General features: G+C 40.1%; 1 protein-coding gene across 2 annotated transcripts in view; it reads right to left on the bottom strand.

The window, feature by feature from the left end:
* Positions 1-20,359, bottom strand: part of LRRK2 (leucine rich repeat kinase 2) — a 158,627-nt gene that overhangs the window by 74,496 nt on the left and 63,772 nt on the right. The window contains exons 16-24 of one of the 2 annotated variants that reach the window (XM_067468805.1): positions 18,608-18,747; positions 17,438-17,566; positions 17,160-17,330; positions 16,132-16,390; positions 13,244-13,432; positions 10,876-10,994; positions 7,239-7,308; positions 2,173-2,393; positions 1,640-1,890 (exon numbers count right to left, since the gene is read on the bottom strand). In XM_067468805.1, coding sequence (XP_067324906.1) covers positions 1,640-1,890; positions 2,173-2,393; positions 7,239-7,308; positions 10,876-10,994; positions 13,244-13,432; positions 16,132-16,390; positions 17,160-17,330; positions 17,438-17,566; positions 18,608-18,747 — 1,549 coding nt within the window. The remainder of the gene's footprint in view (positions 1-1,639; positions 1,891-2,172; positions 2,394-7,238; positions 7,309-10,875; positions 10,995-13,243; positions 13,433-16,131; positions 16,391-17,159; positions 17,331-17,437; positions 17,567-18,607; positions 18,748-20,359) is intronic. The other variant, XM_067468806.1, reaches the window with a different exon arrangement.

Genomic DNA, 20,359 nt, shown 5'->3' with positions numbered 1-20,359 from the left:
GTACTCCTTGCCTCCTACTGGCATGAAGAAATGATATGCCTGGAGATTGGGGGAGGGGGGGGGCAAGGAAGAAAATTACCAGGAGAACGCAAGGAGTACCTTAATGGCAGGCGGGTAAGGTTGTTTTTTTTTTTTGTTTTTTAAAAAAGGGTTGTTTTGGGGGGCTTTGGGGTGGCTGCATGCCATCCAGATTGCTATGATGCCATATAGACACCCCCCCTGGAAAAACTGGGTTGGGGGAGGATTGAACCCTCACCGAAGCAAGTTTTTCAAACTCCTAGTCCCGTCCCGTCCCGTCCCGTCCCGTCCCGTCCCCCCCCCCCCCCCCCCCAACTTCTGACATGTCATTTTCAGGTGCTAGAAGCTCTCTTTGGATGAGCCTGTATCTGCAGCCAGACTCCTCGCGTAAGTGGGGTGGGGGGCTGGGAGGGAAGGGGATGGGTCTGGAAGCATCTCAAATCTCTGGAAGAACCCCAAGTGAAACCTCAAGTAAACCCAAATTATTGGAAATTCTCAGTTTACTCTGTATTAATTAGATACCTTGAAAGATCCGGACCATAATCTAAGGTCCGAATCTTTCCAGGCATGGGCCCTGTGGGGATTCATCCCCAGGACTGCTTTTGCAATCCCGGAGGTCAATTCTCCCAGCAATCCCAGTTCTTTGGGCTCAAAGACTGCAAAGTAGTGGGATCCACCCCCTTCCCTCCCAGCTCCCCCCAATTTATGTGAGGGGCTCGGCTACACCCACAGGCTCCTCCAGATAGAGCTTCTGGCACATGAAAATGACACGTCCAAAGTTGGGGGGGGGTAGGGAAATCCCTCTTCCTCCTTCCATATGTATCCCATACTGCGCCAGGAGTTCTCTATGGAGGAGCCTGTGGCTACAGCCAGGTCCCGCACGTAAGTTTTGGGAGGGAATGAGGGGGGGGGGGGTTGAGGGTTGGCTCCCTGCCCTCCCAGGTCAATTTCTGGTTGACCCAGGAGGGCATGTAGCCAACTCTCTAGGGAACGCTCAAGGTTGTGGGAGGATGTGGAGCCTCAATCCCAGAACTGGGTTAAAATATCCCAGTTCCTCCTGAGATTAATGGCAGTGTAGAAGGGCCCTGGATTATATGACCGATAATATGAGATAAGTAGATATTCTGTGATCAAATCCTGGGATTTAGGGATTCAGCCCAAGTTTGCTTTTACCTGCCTCTAGGAGAAAATTATGGGCTATAATCTAATACTTTCATGCTTACAATCTTCATAAGATGAAACAAATCGTCTTATTTTTCTTTTCCTTACTTCTCCTGTTTGTATACTACACATTCAAAACTTTAGAAACAACAATAAAAGAAACACCCACAGCTAAGCAGCTAGAATTAGATCTACTGTCGGTACATGATGTAAATGCAAAGATAATGTGTTAACACTGGAATTTGGGTTACCAAGAGGAATCATAGCCATACTTATAATGGGAAATAGAACAGAAAAGAACAAGTGTTGGTTTTCTTCAAGGGCAAATGGAAGATCAAGCTACAGAAGAGAAAAATAGAATATCATTTGGGGATAAGTATAATTGTAAGCCTCCATTTACAACTGGATTTCCTTCAGTGTTGCAGAAACTACTATGCAAACAACGATGTGCTCTTCTTACCCTTCTAATACAAGGTGCTCCAGTTTTTCTGCAACATTGGCAAGACATTCAGGAATGCATGACAACTGGTTGTAGGACAAATTCAGTAGTTTCAGAGTTGTACAGACAATCTTTGAATTCAAAATTAGTGATGGGCCAATGTCATTGCGTGAAACATCAAGGTGTGCTATACAAGGCATTTTCAACAGGTATGGAGGAAAAGTAGTAAACTGATTGCTGTGCAGATCTAGATAGCTCAAACACTTCAATGTCTAAAAGGAAAACAGAAAGAGATATAATTTTGGTATAGCAAATATTTTGCTTTTGAGAAACAGTTATCATCAAGGAAAACTGAAAGTTACCAGAAGGTCACACTTGGTTTTAAAAAGTAATTTTTAAAACGGATCTTTGAAACTGCTAAAGTAAAGTATGACAACATGCCTTCTTTGAGAGTAGGATGACACCCCTCAACGGGATTATTTTGCTGGGGATTTTTTTCCCATATGGATAAATTGCATGAGGAGCTCTAGGTTGCCCTGCTCATGTAGACTAACCTCACACAGTTGTTCTGGGATGCCTGAAAGAGCATTTTGATGAAGCTCCAATTTTTCCAAATGTTCCAGATGAGTCGTTAAGCAAGAACTTTGACTGAGACCATCGATGTCCTCCAGCTCATTAGATGAAAGGTCTAGTGACTTTATATATTCCTTGTCAGAAATGGATGAAGAGGAACTGTCTGAGCGCTTTACTTTTGGCTGGAATTTCGATATACCTTCTAGTGGAAAATAAATAAAAGGCAGAAACATTTATTTAGGAAAGACATGCACTATATGAATTTCATTTATTGGGTAAAAGCTGGATGACATATTGATTTTTTTGATTGATTGATTGATCAATCAAACAACCATGCAGTTGGAAAATTGCCTTACAATTCTGATAACATGGACGAACCACATACCATATAGACTCAAGTATAAACCAAGTTTTTCCGCCCTTTTTTAGGCTGAAATAGCCCCCCTTGACTTATACTCGAGTCAAAGTTGTTTATTATTTTATTCTGTTATATTATTATTATTATTACATGTATTATTTTACTCTCTTTTATTACATATATTATTTCACTCTATTATTATTGTCATTATTACATTTACATTAATTTATTCTATTTATTATTATTATTTATTATTATTATTATTAGTAGTAGTAGTAGTAGTAGTATTTGAAACACAATAAGATGAGTCCACAGCAGACACTCTGCTGGCTGTTGTATTGGATCACACGTCAGACACTTCCCAAGTGTCTAGGACTGTGTGATGTATCGGTGAATAATGTGTGCAGATCCCAGTAAGGTGGCCTTTTGCAGATGGCAGATGGTAATCTTGTCAGCGCCGATTGTGTTTAAGTGCAGGCCAAGGTCTTTAGGCACTGCACCTAGTATTAATATTAAATTATTATTATTATTATTATTATTATTATTATTATTATTACATTTACATTATTTTATTCTATTGTTATTATTACATTTACATTATTTTATTCTATTGTTATTATTACATTTATTATTTTACTCTATTTTTATTACATTTATTATTTTACTCTATTATTATTACAGTTATTATTTTACTTTATTATTATTATTATTATTACAGTTATTATTTTACTCTATTATTACTGTTATTATTACGTTTCTATTATTATGATCACACGTCGGACACAACTTCTGCCGCTTCTGTAGTTGTTTTGCTTTCAGTTGCCCTACAGGCCCATGCCCTGGTTACTCAGCAGTGGGTCCTGGTTCCTGTAGCCCACTTGTCGACGGGTGCCAAGGAGAAGCACTCGCCACGGTCCTTATTATCCTGGGCGATGACCGAGCCAGTATAGACTTCTTTAGAGTTTGTTTCACCATATTTAAATGGGTTGGGTGCACTTAGTTCTACTTCTCAGTTGAGACCACTCTGGCTTGGTTCAACCTGCTAGTAGTTTACTCTACTGCCAGCACAGCTCTCAACATCATAGAAGCAATTAAGCCCTATGCCAATGACAAGGGTTATTATTATTATTTGAAACACAACAGGATGAGTCCACAACAGACACTCTGCTGGCTATTGTATTGCATCACACATCGGACACTTCCCAAGTGTCTAGGACTGTGTGATGTATCGGCGAATAACGCGTGCAGATCCCAGTAAGGTGGCCTTCTGAAGCTGGCAGATGGTAATTTTGTCAGTGCCGATTGTGTTTAAGTGCAGGCCAAGGTCTTTAGGCACTGCACCCGGTCTGCCGATCACCATTGGGACTACCAGTGGTTTGTGCCAGAGTCTTTTTATTATTATTATTATTATTATTATTATTACATTTATTATTTTACTCTATTATTACTGTTATTATTACATTTCTATTATTTTACTCTATTATTATTATTACATTTATTATTTTACTTTATTATTATTGGAAGGATACATAAGATCATTTACATTGAAGAAGGTTAGAATAATGGTTTAATCAGAATTGGACAGTCTTATCTTAAATTACAGTTTTATGTAAATATTCAAAAACATTTCACCTACTGATGCCTCAATTAATGTAATTTTATTGGTATCTATTTTTATTTTGAAATTTACCCGTAGCCGCTGCATTTCCCACCCTTGCTTATACTTGAGTCAATATGTTTTCCCAGTTTTTTTTGTGGTTGGCTTATACTTGAGTATATACAACATTTCTGCATGAGAGCAAGAGGGAAGGATATTTTTATATAAAAATGTACACATACAAAAATACATTTCTGCAAACAATGTATGTTTTAATTTACACCCTTTTCCCATCAGTGGGGTCAGGGAGAGGAGATTCCATCTGAACATTAGGAAGAACTTCCTGACTGTGAGAGCCGTTCAGCAGTGGAACTCTCTGCCCCGGAGTGTGGTGGAGGCTCCTTCTTTGGAAGCTTTTAAGCAGAGGCTGGATGGCCATCTGTCAGGGGTGATTTGAATGCAATATTCCTGCTTCTTGGCAGGGGGTTGGACTGGATGGCCCATGAGGTCTCTTCCAACTCTTTGATTCTATGATTCTATGATTCTATACCAGTGATAGGATACATCTTGCCCATGTAAATGGTTTAAGGTTCAAATCTTAACTCATCCACCAGAAGGGATTTCAGGGAGGGCAAAAACCGAGATATCTTGGCAAAAAGAAAACAGAAGGCTAAATGAACTCAAAACCTTGCCAGATTGTGTTCACATTTCCAATCTGTTTTGCAGTTTTAAACGGCCCAAAACAACATTATCATAGTATTGCTCAGCAGCTATGAGCAGATCTACAGATAGCTTTGCTCATGAGGGTATTGCAATCTTGCTGAATAATATATTTAGCATCAGGAAAGAGTTCTGCCGTAGAACAGCTTCCTTGCTTCTCCTACTTGACAGTTGAGCAACACAGTTCAGCTGTGAGAATCACCTAGCGGCATTTTGTATGTGTAATACTTATATTTAGGTGTGGGATATGTAGATTCAGGTGTGTTCAGGCTTGCAGAAGAAACTAAACTCAATGGTCATTTGATTCTGCATATTTTCATATCAGAGACTTTGACTGATTTTTAATTACTGTATATACTCGAGTATAAGCCTAGTTTTTCAGCCCTTTTTTAGGCTGAAAATGCTCCCCTTGGCTTATACTCAAGTCAAGGTTATTTATTATTTTACTCTATTATTCTTATTCTTATTATTATTGGTTAGCTTTATTATTTTATTATTATTACATTTATTATTTTACTCTATTATTATTGGAAGGATATGTAAACACATGTACATTGAAGAAGGTTAAAATAATGGTTTAGTCAGAGTTGGAAAGTCTTATCTTACAGTTTTATGTAAATACTAGCTGTCCCCTGCCACACGTTGCTGTGGCCCAGTCTGTAGATCTGGAAAATGTAGTAATGAGAAAGTGTTGGTTTCTAATATATGTAATTTATTTCTGCTTGTGGGTAAATAGTATTTCTTGCTGTTTCTTTGTCAGTGTTGATGTGGAGATTGTCTGTTTTGCCTACTCTGGAACATGCAACATAGAATTGTCCTTCTTTAGGGGTCACTTACAAATCTATGATACTGTATCTCTCTCTGTGTGAATCATATCTATCTATCTATCTATATCTATGGCTGGATGACTCTTAGTCAGAAGGGCGTTGATTACGTTTTCATGCCCTGGTGAAGGAAGTTGGACTGGATGGTCTTAAGTATTTTCTGTTGGTCATGGCGGTTCTGTGTGGGAAGTTTGGCCCTATTCTGTCGTTGGTGGGGTTCAGAACGCTCTTTGATTGTAGGTGAACTATAAATCCCAGTGACTACAACTCCCAAATGTCAAGGTCTATTTTCCCCAAACTCCATCTGTGTTCATATTTGGGCATATGGAATATTCGTTCCAAGTTTGGTCCAGATCCATCATTGTTTGAGTCCATGGTAGTCTCTGGATGTAGGTGAACTACAACTCCCAAACTCAAGGTCAATGCTCACCAAACCCTTGTAGTGTTTTCTGTTGGTCATGGGAGTCCTGTATGTCCCGGTTGGTTCAATTCTATCATGCTATTTGATTGTAGGTGAACTATAAACTATCTATGGATGGATGGCCTTGAGTATTTTCTATTGGTCGTGGGAGGTTCTATGTGGGAAGTTTGGCCCAATTCTGTCGTGGGTGGGGTTCAGAATGCTCTTTGATTGTAGGTGAACTATAAACTCCCTATCTATCTATCTATCTATCTATCTATCTATCTATCGATGAATGGCCTTAAGTATTTTCTGTTGGTCATGGGGGTTCTGTGTGGGAAGTTTGGCCCAATTCTGTTGTTGGTGGGGTTCAGAATGCTCTTTGATTGTAGGTGAACTGTGAATCCCAGTGACTACAACTCCCAAATGTCAAGGTCTATTTCCCCCAAACTCCATCTGTGTTCATATTTCGGTGTATTGAGTATTCGCGCCAAGTTTGGTCCAAATCCATCATTGTTTGAGTCCATGGTAGTCTCTGGATGTAGATGAACTACAACTCCCAAACTCAAGGTCAATGCCCACCAAACCCTTCCAGTATTTTCCGTTGTTCATGGGAGTTCTGTGTGCCAAGTTTGGTTCAATTCCATCGTTGATGGAGTTCAGAATGCTCTTTGATTGTAAGTGAACTATAAATCCCAGCAACTACAACTCCCAAATGACAAAATCATAATTTTTCAGTGATGGTCACTCCTTGTGTTGTGAGACGTTTTATTGCCAAATTTGGTGTGATTTCGTTCATTGGTTGTTTTGTTTTTAAGGTATTCATTATGCACAGAGCATTTATATATATATATAGATTAATTAATAAACAGTCGACCTACTGATGCCTCAATTAATGTAATTTTATTGGTATCTATTTTTATTTTGAAACTGACCCATAGCTGCTGCATTTCCCATCCTCGGCTTATACTTGAGTCAATAAGTTTTTTGTGGTAAAATCAGGTGCCTCGGTTTATATTCAGGTCGGCTTATACTCGAGTATATACGATACATTCCTGGATATTTTTATTAGACCGCGAACAGAGTTTAACGCATACATATATAATCATGAATTTAAATATGAAAACCTTCTGTACAGTTTTGCTTACTATTTGATTCTTCTGAAGACATCGTTTTTCTTCTCTGATTCCTTAATGGTTCATACTGTGATCCAGCTCCCTGGATATTACCAAGACATTACAGATATGAGTATATGAATAGATTTACAGTGTAAATTGCAAACATTAGGCTTGCATTGCAGTATCAATAGTGGAAATATTGTCACTTGCTAATCATGTATTCAAATAGTTAAACTGGGCAGGCAGCGAGCAGGCAGCAGTAGCAAAAAGTAGACATGTATGCTTATAGGTCATTTGGACATTTCAGGACAAATGTGCATACATTATGCATAGGCTAGATGCTTCAACTCAAGATCAGTCGGTGAAGAGCCATTGCATATATAGGTTGAGTATCTCTTATCCAAAATGCTTGGGACTACAAGTTCTCTAGATTTTTTTTCCAAATTTTGGAACACCTGTATTACAAAATCTTGGAGATAAGACCAAGTCTAAACACAAAATTAATTTACACAATTTGTCTAAACACAAATTATTTATTTATTATTATTAATAATAATAATAATAATAATAATAATACATAAATAATACTAACTCAGTTCAAAGCAGGTATTGTGGGATTTTCTGCCTTGATATTCTGGGATATAGGGCTGTGTGGAAGGGCCCTAAGATTTTATTCAGCTGTGTGGAAGTGGCCTAACTTTCCATGAGTCTTTGACACTTCCATTCAAATTTCAATAGACTCCCTTGTTCTCGAAGGGCTTTTGGATATATAACATATAAGGTGTATGCCTAAGGCCCCCTCTAAACAACCATAGACAGTCCAGATTATCTGATTCAAACTGGATTATATGAGTCTACATTGCACCAACTGCCGTTCTGGGCCAGAGTGAAAAGAGAGGGGGGCAGAAGACAGTTCCACCTTGTGTCCTGTGCTATGTTTATAATATAATATAATATAATATAATATAATATAATATAATATAATATAATATAATATAATATAATATAATATATTGTATATACATATAATATTTACTAGCTGTACCCGCCACGTGCTGCTGTGGCTAACCTTCCCTCCCTCTTTCTCTCCTTCTTTCCCTCCTTCCCTTTTCTTCTTTCCTTCTCTCCTCCCTCCCTTCTCTACCTCTTTCCTTCCTCCCTTTTTCTTTTCCTTCCCTTTCTCTTTCTTCCTTCTCTGCTTCTTTCCTTCCTTCCTTTGCTTTTTGCTTCCATCCTTCCTTTTGGCTTTCCTTCCCTCCCTCCCTCTTTCTATTCTTCCTTCGCTCCCCCTTTCCTTCCTTTTTTTCCTTTCCTTATCTCCTTCCTTCTTTCTCTACCAATTTCTTTCCATCCTTCTTTTCCTCTTTCTCTCCTTTCTTCCTTCTCTACCTCTTTCCTTCCTTTCTTTGCTCTTTGATTCCATGCTTCCTTCCGTCTTTCCTTCCGTCTTTCCTTCCGTCTTTCCTTCCGTCTTTCCTTCCTTCCTCCCTCCCTCCCTCCCTCCCTCCCTCCCTCCCTCCCTTCTTTTCCCCTTCTTTCCTTCCCTCCCTCTTCCTTCCCTTTTTTCTGTGTGTCATTTATCTTTTCATCATTTATCTTTTGGGGGGTTTTAAGTCCTTTCCACTGGTTAAAAAATGGGGCTACAAAGTGGAATCCACGACATGCGAGTGTGGAGAAGAGCAAACTACAGACCATCTGCTTCAATGCAACCTGAGCCCTGCCACATGCACAATGGAGGACCTTCTTGTGGCAACACCAGAGGCACTCCAAGTGGCCAGCTACTGGTCAAAGGACATTTAATCAACTACCAAGCTTGCAAACTTTGTGCTTTGTTTGTTTGTTTGTTTTAAAATGCAATAAAATTGTTTGGTTTGCTCCTGACACGATAAATAAAAAAAATAAACTATACCATTATATTGTAATATTATTAGTAACATTACATGTAATATAAATATGTAATTATAATATCATATTATTAGTAGTAGTATTGTATTGCATTGCATTATATTATTAGTATTATATTTATTTATTTCTCAGGTCAGGGCAATCAATCAATTATATTACATTTCTAACAGAACAAAGTAAACAAACAGACAGACAAAATACAAAATTTGTGAGTTTGGTAGTTGATTAAATGTCCTTTGACCAGTATCTGGCCACTTGGAGTGCTTCTGGTGTTGCTGCAAGAAGGTCCTCCATGGTGCATGTGGCAGGACTCAGGTTGCATTGCAGCAGGTGGTCAGTGGTTTGCTCTTCTCCACACTCGCATGTCGTGGATTCCACTTTGTAGCCCCATTTCTTAAGGTTGGCTCTGCATCTCGTGGTGCCAGAGTGCAGTCTGTTCAGTGCCTTCCAAGTCGCCCAGTCCTCTATGTGCCCAGAGGGGAGTCTCTCATTTGGTATCAGCCATTGGTTGAGGTTCTGGGTTTGAGCTTGCCACTTTTGGACTCTCGCTTGCTGAGGTGTTCCAGCGAGTGTCTCTGTAGAAAACTATTTCTAGATTTAAGTCGTTGATGTGCTGGCTGATACCCAAACAGGGGATGAGCTGGAGATGTCTCTGCCTTGGTCCTTTCACTATTGGCTGCTACTTCCCGGCGGATGTCAAGTGGTGCAATACCGGCTAAGCAGTGTAATTTCTCCAGTGGTGTAGGGCGCAGACACCCTGTGATAATGTGGCATGTCTCATTAAGAGCCACATCCTCTTACTTACACATACTCTTAATTAGTATTATATTGCATTGCATTACAGTATATTATTAGCATTATATTGCATTACATTTTGTCTGCTTGTTTGTTTTGTTAAAAATGTAATACAACTGTCTGGTTGCTCCTGACAGGATAAATAAATAAATTATAATATTATAAATATTATATGTATATACAATATATTATACTAGCCGTCCCCTGCCACGCATTGCTCTAGCCCACTCTGGTGGTCATGGGGGTTCTGTCTGGGAGATGTGGCCCAATTCTATCGTCGGTAGGGTTCAGAATGCTCTGCGATTGTAGGCGAACTAAAAATCCCGGCAACTACAACTCCCAAATGTTGAGGTTCTATTTTCCCCAAACTCCACCAGTGTTCACATTTGGGCATATTGAGTATTCTTGTAGAGTTTGGTCGAGATCTATCATTGTTTGAGTCCACAATGATCTCTGGATGTAGGTGAACTACAACTCCCAAACCAAAGGACACTGCCCACCAAACCCTTCCAGTATTTTCTGTTGCTCATGGGAGTTCTGTGTGCCAAGTTTGGTTCAATTCCATCGTTGGTGGGGTTCAGAATGTTCTTTGCTTATAGGTGAACTATAAATCCCAGCAACTACAACTCCCAAATGACAAAACCATATTTTTTGAGAGATGGTCACTTCTTGTGTTGTGAGATGTTTTGTTGCCAAATTTGGTGTGATTTCGTTCATTGGTTCTTTTGTTTTTAGGGTACTCATTACGCACAGAACATTTATATATATATATAGATTAGTTTAGACCTAACTACAGTACTCAGCAATTTGGGGGTACAACAAAAAAAATTACTGAAACACTAAACTGTGAACCAAGATAGCTCAGGAAGTGGTGACATATTCCTTTTATCCTTTACAGATATACCTCCTACGCCATACAAACATAACACTGATACAATTCATACCGATTTCAAACTACTTGACTTACAATTGAGTTCCACTGCCTTTGAAGAGGAGGGGAATACTTCTGCAGAGCAATGTCCTTGTGGAGATCTGCAGTTGCTACCGAGTTGGATTTCCTCTTCACAAGATATGAGCTTTCACTCCCTATAGCAGACGGATGATTAAACAGGATTAAAAGAAAGTCTTGATAACACTGAAGGGAGGAGGAAACCAAAAACAGGTATCAAAGAGTGTTCAGTGTCCTTGAAATGCTACCAGCATTAAAAAAAAACCAGAAATAGTCAGTGATATTTAACATTTATAAATACGTGCGTACATATTTTTAAAATATTTACTAACACAGTACATATTTTGTTTCTTTTCCGATTTGCTTCCCTTTCTTAACTTTCCAAGGACTTTTGTGCCGTTCCTTTGGGTACGTTATCCGAGCTGCATTTCATATTGGCAATTGTGAAGGAAGTATGTTTTTCTTTTGTGTCGGCTTGTGAAATACTTTTTGTAACTGCCGAGGATCTGATTGTGCTCACGAAGCAACCAAGGATCACGTAACGTTCTCAAAGTGCCTGTTTTTCCCCCCTCTTGTTTTGGGAAGGCTTTTCAAAGGTCTGCTCATTAGCAAGAGAAGACTGTAGAAGGTTCAGACTTTTATGATTGCTAATTAGTTAACTGGGTCCACCTAAACCACAGTTAGGCTTTTCTACTGCTTCTTTGTTCTGTTTTTGTCTCTGATCTGAAGACAGTATTTTTCTGTACTATTCTGGTCTTTGGGTCCTGCTTTTTGAGGTCTGTGGTTTTGATATATATTAGAATGAGCTTAGTTAGCTTGTTTATTTTTTCCCTATGCATTCCTAATTAGCCCTCTGTTTACTGTGTAAACAAAGATACTATATATCTTTGTTTTCTAATTCCCGACCTCCTACAGTGGGTATCTGTGTGCATTATTAGGAAGAACTACAGTTAAAAATCCAGCTACTGGTTGCTTGTTTATTATACACTAGCCATCCCCTGCCATGTGTTGCTGTGGCCCAGTCTGGTGATCTGGAAAATAAAGTAATGAGAAAGTCTTTCTAATACTTGTAATTTCTTTATGCTTGTGGGCAGGCATGTAGCCCGGGGGGGGGGGGGGTTGAGGGTGGTCTGCGAGAAGGCCTTACTGGTACATTATTTAAACTGTTATGTTTATTCATATCATGATCTGATCACCATGCTCAATATATCCCATATGCATGGGGGTATTGGGATAATGATACAAAAGGGCAGATCCTTAGCCCCCGCCCCCACCCCCGAATCAAACTCAGCTCCCCTCCCCGAATTAAAATCCTGGCTACGGGCCTCCTTGTGGGTAAACAGTAATTATTATTATTATTATTATTATTATCATTATTATCAGCCTTTCTTATACAACCCTGTAGTGTTTGTGCACATCACTAACAGACATTATTATTATTATTATTATTATTATTATTATTATTAACTTTATGTACCCCGCTAAAATCTTCCGAAGGACTCGGTGCGGCTTACAAAGGCCAAGGCCCTCAATAAAACAACAGCATAACAAATACAACAATAAAACTCATAAAGCAAACCAATAAACATTAAAGCAGTAACAGTAAAACATTAAAACAATACACCATGACACATTTAAAACTAGGGCTGGGCTAAATGTAATGAATAAAATTAAAAGTGCTGAACATGACAGGTGAAATGTAAAGATTTTAGGGTAGGTGCGATGTGCAGACAATCTTAAATCTCTAGTAAAGTGCGTATGAGACATGATGCTGGGAGTTTCCTATTCCGGAAAGGCACACTGGAACAGCCAGGTCTTCAAGCTCTTCCTAAAGACTGCCAACGTTGGGGCTTGTCTGATGTCCTTGGGGAGAGAGTTCCAGAGTCGGGGGGCTACCACAGAGAAAGCCCTGTCCCTCGTTCCCACCAAACGTGCTTGCGACACAGGTGGGATCGTGATCGTTTTCTTGCCCTGGTGAAGGGAGTTGGACTGGATGGTCTTGAGTATTTTCTGTTGGTCATGGAGGTTCTGTGTGGGAAGTTTGCCCCAATTCTATCGTTCGTGGGGTTCAGAATGCTCCTTGATTGTAGGTGAACTCTAAATCCCAGTAATTACAGCTCCCAAATGTCAAGGTCTATTTCCCCCAAGCTCCATCTGTGTTCCTAATTGGGCATATGGAATATTTGTGCCCAGATCATCTAGCATTATAGATTCATATAATCCAGTTCCTTCAAAGAAGATAATCTCTGGATCAGATCCTGGCATATAGGGCAGTGTAGATCCAACCTTACTCAACACTAATAGAGTCATATCAACACTACATCTAAAGAGGTCAGGTTAGGATTTCAAATGCTAGTCGATGCTCTCTTTTTACTAACAAACTCACCTTCGCTATCTATATCATCACTCAGGCGAAAAACATTGTCAACTAAAGGATCCGGTAGGAATGCCCAGTCTTCACTTTTCTCCACTGTATCTTCAGAAGTGTTTACATCAGAGCTGGATCTCGACTGGTCATCATAGCTGCTTGTCCTTTGGTATCTCAGCACCATTCGGGCCAATGCAGAACCAGCATCTAATGTGCGTGAATCCAATTAAAAAAAACATTTTAGAAATACTAGAAATGTTACATTTACCGCCATTTTGTTCAGACAACCATATTTCGTCTTATTAAACCTTTTACTAAATCTACTAATTAGACATGAACAGATCTCTTGCTCATATATGCAGCCCATTAATGAGAGCCAAAATACTTTACTTATTTAGGCGATCCCTCATTGTCCAAGTAGGATTGTCTTCCAAGATTGGTGTACTGGCGGTGGGTCCACAGGTGACTGTGGAGCCCTATTCTTGATTTGCATCTTCTCCTGCAGTGAGGGCATTGGTTTCCAGGTGGAAGGCGTTCCCGGTCGGGGTTGGCTTGATGCGCCTTCCTCTTGGCACGTTTCTCTCTTTCGCCCTCCATTCGTGCCTCTTCAAATTCTACAGCACTGCTGGTCACAGCTGACCTCCAGCTGGAGAACTCAAGAGCCAGGGCTTCCCAGTTCTCAGTGTCTATGGCAGAGTTTTTAAGGTTGGCTTTGAGCCCGTCTTTAAATCTCTTTTCCTGCCCACCAACATTCCGTTTTCCGTTCTTGAGTTCGGAGTAGAGCAACTGCTTTGGGAAACGGTGGTCGGGCATCCGGACAATGTGGTCAGTCCAGCAAGATTGATGGTGGAGGACCGCCGTTTCAGTGCTGGTGGTCTTTGCTTCTTCCAGTATGCTGACATTTGTCTGCTTGTCTTCCCAAAAGATTTGCAGGATTTTTCGGAGGCAACGCTGATGGAATCATTCTAGGAGTTACGTGTGATGTCTGCAGATAGTCCACGTCTCGCAGGTGTATAAAAGGATTGGGAGGACAATGAGGAACCCACTCAATAATCATTGTATCCCAGTGCATTCAAACTGAGAATCTATGATTATCCGCTTTGGAACAAGTCAGGATATTATTATATTGTCTTCAAAGTGTGGTTTAATATCCTAGATTGTTCTGAAGCTAGTATCTATAATTTTCCATAGCAGATAACACTATGTAACACGATTTTTGTTCCTGGATGAAAAGTGTCATTTCCTAATTGGTTCTACCATAAAAACATAGGAAAAGTTTGTTAAACTTCCAAAACTTTGTTTTTGCTGTCTGCCCAAAAATGGCAGCCACAAAACCAAAGTTTCTGGAGTATAACAACTATTTTCACAGTAAGTACTGCACAATTAAACAAGAAATAACACTTTCAAACCAGGAAGAGAAAATGTTTCAAATTTTGTTACATACAAGAAACTGTGATTAATTGAAGATTTTCAAAAATGAAGCATGAAGGTGAGGAGTGGGGCAAAAAGGGGGACATCTAAATGTGCAGACAAAGGGTGTTTGTATTGTGGATAATAAAAATCTGTCATATGATATTTCCAAAAAAGCCAATATTGGGAACATGCAGAAATGTCAACATTAACAAAATAGTGAACCTGGAATGACTCATGGAACTAATGTCCTTCTATACATATATATTAAAAAATTATATCAAAGCACTATTGTCAGAATTTTGTAACCAGTCTGGTTCAAATTTACAACACCTACGAGATGTGTAGAATATATTGCTCAGGATAATAGAAACAGCCAACTATTACAAATCTTTCTGTGACCAGCAGCCATGATATTACATTTAGACAAGGATGAATTCATTGTGTAATTAACTGTGGCTAGTGGACCATATCCTGTCCCAAGATATTTTCAGTAGCTCCTCCACATTGGAAAACTGCAATTGACCAGCCATCCTCAAAATGATTTACTATCTTCTCAATCATCAGTTTGTAAACCACACAACACAATTGATTTACTTAGGCCCCTTCTACACTGTCATATTGTCCAGATTATCAAAGCAGATGATCCACATTATCTGCTTTGAACTGGAGCATATGAGTCTACATCGCCAGATAATCTGGATTGAACTGGATGGCCCTTGTGGTCTTGTCCAACTCACACAGTTCCAGATTTCAGTATCATAAACAAGAACACAGAGTTAGAAGTTCTGTTTGTTTGCTTGCTTAAATTCTTTTCGCTCTCTTTGTCTAAGTCTATTACCATTTCATCATTCGTTTTTTATTATGATTTTGTTATTTTCATTTCATTACTATGTTTTTATTAATTATTTTATTTGATGTTATTGTATTGCTAATATGTACTTTTGCTCTATTGCAATTTGTTTGGGCTTGGCCTTATGTTAGCCGCCCCAAGTCCCTTCGGGGAGATGGTGGCGGGGTATAAATAAAGATTATTATTATTATTATTATTATTATTATTACTATTTTTAAAATAAACATGTCTCAGTTTTACATATTTTTATTTTCCCCAAGATGGGATTCAAGACAGCTGTATTAACTTGATTTATAGCTGGTTTTGGCAATTTTAGTTACTGAAAATTCTACAAAGCTAAACTTACTTCTCCCCAGATCACTCACCCAGGCCCCTTCTACACTGCAATATATAATCCAAATTATCTGCTTTGATAAACTGGATTATATGGCATTGTAAAAGGGGCCCCAGACTCCCCCCCCCCCCCCCATCCTGTCTTTAGAGAAGCAAAGTAGCTAATCAAATATTTCTGAACCTGAAGAATAACACATAAAATAATCCCAACCTTCAGTGTTGCATTGCCACATTTGAACCAGCTAAGAGCGGCCTGTAGTTTGGCTACCATAAATGTTTTAATATCCACATCTACGCTACAGCCACTTACTTGTTTGTTTCCTGAGGGATGCTCGTTTATCTGGAAATAAGGGGCTCAGCCAAGCAGGTTCAATTTTGCCAATGCAAAATCCTCCAAGGCATATGCTGCTGTTGGCAATATCCAAGCTAAGCTTTTTCAGGAGCAAACTAATGATCTGGCTGTCTCCTTTCTTGATGCTGACTGCCAAAGCACTCCGGACATCCTGCTCTCGAGCGCCACTATTGAGCAGCAGTTCTACTAATTTAGGATTGCTGCCTTTCTCGCAAACCTATTACAGGAGAAAAGAATAAATAAAGTAATAGCTCAAGTGGGGCAACCTGGATAGGAACGTCTCCCAATAAAATGCAAGTATGGGTTTTACTGGCTTTGTTTACAGTTTTTTTACATTCATTTCTACCCAAGTTGTTGATAACAATTAAGGACACATATCTGCGTGTCCTTAAACCTCAAAACACTCAACTCCATACTTTTGGCTTCAGTATGCAAAGTCTAAGGAACAGACCAGCATAGATTATTGTCAGAACATACATGCCCTGTGACAGTAACCACTGAGTTTCACAAGCAAAATGTTAACAGACTGATTCAGAACGATCGTTGTATCATTCAGAGAGAAATTTCAAGCATAATCTGCATTCACAAGAACATGTGGGTCACATTATTGCTTTGCTTGGCTACTGGAAGATCTGTGCACGATGAGTTGTGGAAACAGTGTCGACTTCCTCAGAACGGCTTCAGAAAACTTATTCATCGTTGGCAGAAATGTATCCAGTTGTCTGGTGATTATGTGCAAAAGTGAACAGTGGTAGTTAAAGAGCACATTCTAAGGATTATTTCTGCGTTTGATTTATTAAAATATTCCCATCCAAACTCAAGTAACGAAGGTGGAGGCATTACTTTTCATTCAACTCTCGTAGACTTATCACCATTATGGAGACAGTAATCCATTCATTGAGTCAAGTCTAGATATCATTTGAGTATGAAAATCCAGAAATACTTGTTCGAAATCAATGCAACAAATCACAATTCATCACACATACCTGATAAATTAAAGAATTTGCCTTTGTCTTCTTATTCACATCGGCTCCAAGCAACAGCAAACATTCCACCATAATGGTATTATATTCAGCACAAGATTTCTCCAACATCAGGTTTTTTAAATCATCGTTCTCAGCTATTTTAGCAAAGCATTTACAACAAAGACTCTGAAACTAAATTGAATAGACAGAACATATCACTTTAAGAGCATGTCACTTTAAATATGCTGGGGAAGGGGAAGGGGCTAGAGAAAGACAGAAGATGGAAAGGGAAGAGATACCTGCTGGTCTCTTTGTTCAGTAAAACACATGGACATCTGATAAAAAATGGCTGTATCAAATGACTCCTGTATTAACAGCTTCGCAAAACAAGGTGACAGATCAAGTATTGTCGTAATTGTGTGAAATCCCTATAAATAAAAGAATACCAGAATGATAACATGTCTAGGAAATGTATTGTCGAAGGCTTTCGTGGCTGGAATCACTAGGTTCTTGTGGGTTTTTTCAGGCTATAGGGCCATGTTCTAGAGGCATTTCTCCTGACGTTTCGCCTGCATCTATGGCAAGCATCCTCAGAGGTAGTGAGGTCTGTTGGAAATAGGACAATGGGTTTATATATCTGTGGAATGGCTGGGGTGGGGCAAAGAGCTCTTCTCTGCTGGAGCTAGGTGTGAATGTTTCAGCTGACCACCTTCATTAGCATTTGAAGGCCTGGCTGAGCCTGGAAAAAATTTTGTCGAGAGAGGGGGCAGATCTAATTTCATTCGGGAGATAGTTCCATAGCCGGGGGGCCACCACAGAGAAGGCCCTGTCTCTCGTGCCCACCAAGCACGACTGTGAAGGTGGTGGGACCGAGAGCAGGGCCTCTCTGGAAGATCTTAAAGTCCTTGATGGTTTATAGGAGAGGATACATTCGGACAGGTAAACTGGGCCAGAACAGTGTAGGGTTTTATAGGTTAAAACCAGCACTTTGTAAAAGGCGAAAGATTTATACGATCTGAAGAGAAACCAGAAAGATTTATACGATCTGAAGAGAAACCACGAGCCAACTTTAAGAAATGGGGCCACAAAGTGGAGTCCTCGACATGCAAGTGTGGAGAAGAGCAAACACAGACGACCTGCTGCAATGCAACATGCACAATAGAGGACTTTCTTATAGCAACACCAGAGGCACTCCAGGTGGCCAGATACTGGTCAAAGGACATTTAATAGAATGCCAAGTTTGCAAACTGTGTTTTGTTTGTTTGTTTGTTTGTTTAATGAAATACAACTGTTTGGTTCACTCCTGACACGAGAAATAAATAAATAATTTTCTCAATTTGAAAAAAAATGCCCTTTTGAAATAAATATAACCATGGAACCTGTGCCTGAGGAGAAGACTAGAATTCCCAAATAATCCCCCTCACCCAAACCAAAATGTGCTGCATTTTAAAACCAGATACGACACATACGTGCACCTGTATTTCCACAGCATCCTTAAAGCGTCGTAAAGTCGAAACCAAGATTACAGCCAGTACATGTATTGTTGCGATACACAAAGTCTTTTTCGTAATCAAGGATCCCAGGAGCCTTAAACCTAAGCACTGAATTTCTAGGAAGAAAAAGTAAAAAGAAAGGAGAGAGGAGAAAAGCAGGAATATTAACCGAGAGCTGTTTGTAGACACAATATGGACTTTCCTATTTGCTCCTAACACCACTGCTGTTTTTATGGGCTGTTCTCTTATTTATTTTTCATTTTATTTCTTTCACTTATATGCAGAGGCGGCCCTAGGTAATTTTCAATGGTAAGCAAAGAGTATTTTGGCACCCCCCCCCCCCCCCAACCAATCATTGATATATATTTTCTGTTCGTCGTGGGAGTTCTGTGTGCCATATTTGGTTCAATTCCATCATTGGTGGAGTTCGGAATGCTCTTTGATTGTAGGTGAACTATACATCCCAGTAACTACACTTGCCACACTTGCTCCCTTGCCTGGCCCGCTTTGGGTCCGGAGGCATGCCTGAAGAGAGAGAGACAGACAGAGGTGAAGATGCCCACCTTTCCTGAAGGTAGGCGCAAAAACAAAGGAGGGAGCGGAGGTGGGAGATACCTCCAGCCGGAGGGGCTCTCTCTCTCTCTCTCTCTTGGTCCCAATGGCTGAAGAGAAAGTCAGGAGAAGAGGCGACTTTTGGTGCGCACGCTGGGGTCTTCAGACATGCCTCCGGACTCGAAGCGGTCCAGGCGCGGCGGCTCTGCCCCTTGTCCCACCAGCGGATTGGGGAGAGGAGAGGAGGCGGGTGGAGCGCCAGGGATCGGGAAAGGGAGTCAGTCATGGGGAAGGGATCGAACACAGAGAACGATTGAGCGTCGGCCCTGCTCGCGCACCCGGTGGCCGAGTGAAGCAGGAACGAGAGGGGCTGGCGAGGTTCAAGGGCCTGGCCCCTTTGGGAAGAGGATCGCCCGGCAGCAAGGCAAGAAAGCCGAGGCTCCCCCCGGATTGCTAGGGCTGTGGTGAGCTGAGGGGACGCTCCTCAAGTGGTGGTCGAGGGGCATTTACAGAGGCAAAAAAAGTGTTCTGCTTATATGCCTCTCCCGAAGTAAGACGCAAAGTGGCTCGCAAAAAGAATGAACTAAAAGTGAATAATAAAATGTTAAAGGCAATCGTAAAATAGCACTCCAGAGTGGAAAGAAACAGCACTAGAAAGGGCAATACTCTTAGGCCCCTTCTACACTGCAGTGCATGGGTGTGTGAATTGACACCAAATTTGGATAAATTTGGGCAAACTGACACCAAATTTGGACACAATACACCTATCAGGCCAACAAGTGACCATTACTCATAAAAACCTGAAAAACACAACAGAAGAGACTTAAAAAGTAAAAAAAGCAAAAAATATATTACAACACATGCACAAAACCACATATATACACATATACACAAATATATACACACATATATACACACAAAGCACATATATGCAGGCTGGGCCACAGCAACGTGTGGCAAGGTACGGCTGGTGTGTGTGTGTGTATATATATATATATATATATATAGTGTCAAGAGCGACTTAAGAAACTGCAAGTCGCTTCAGGTGTGAGAGAATTGACCATCTCGTGTGTGTGTGTGTGTGAAATGACACCAAATTTGGATAAATTTGGGCAAACTGACACCAAATTTGGACACAATATATCTATCAGGCCAACAAGTGACCATTACTCATAA

The sequence above is a fragment of the Anolis sagrei genome, chromosome 5, assembly GCF_037176765.1.
Source record: "Anolis sagrei isolate rAnoSag1 chromosome 5, rAnoSag1.mat, whole genome shotgun sequence".
Lineage (NCBI taxonomy): Eukaryota > Metazoa > Chordata > Lepidosauria > Squamata > Dactyloidae > Anolis > Anolis sagrei.
The sequence above is the reverse complement of the archived record's forward strand: the minus strand, read 5'-3'. Positions and strand labels throughout refer to the sequence as shown.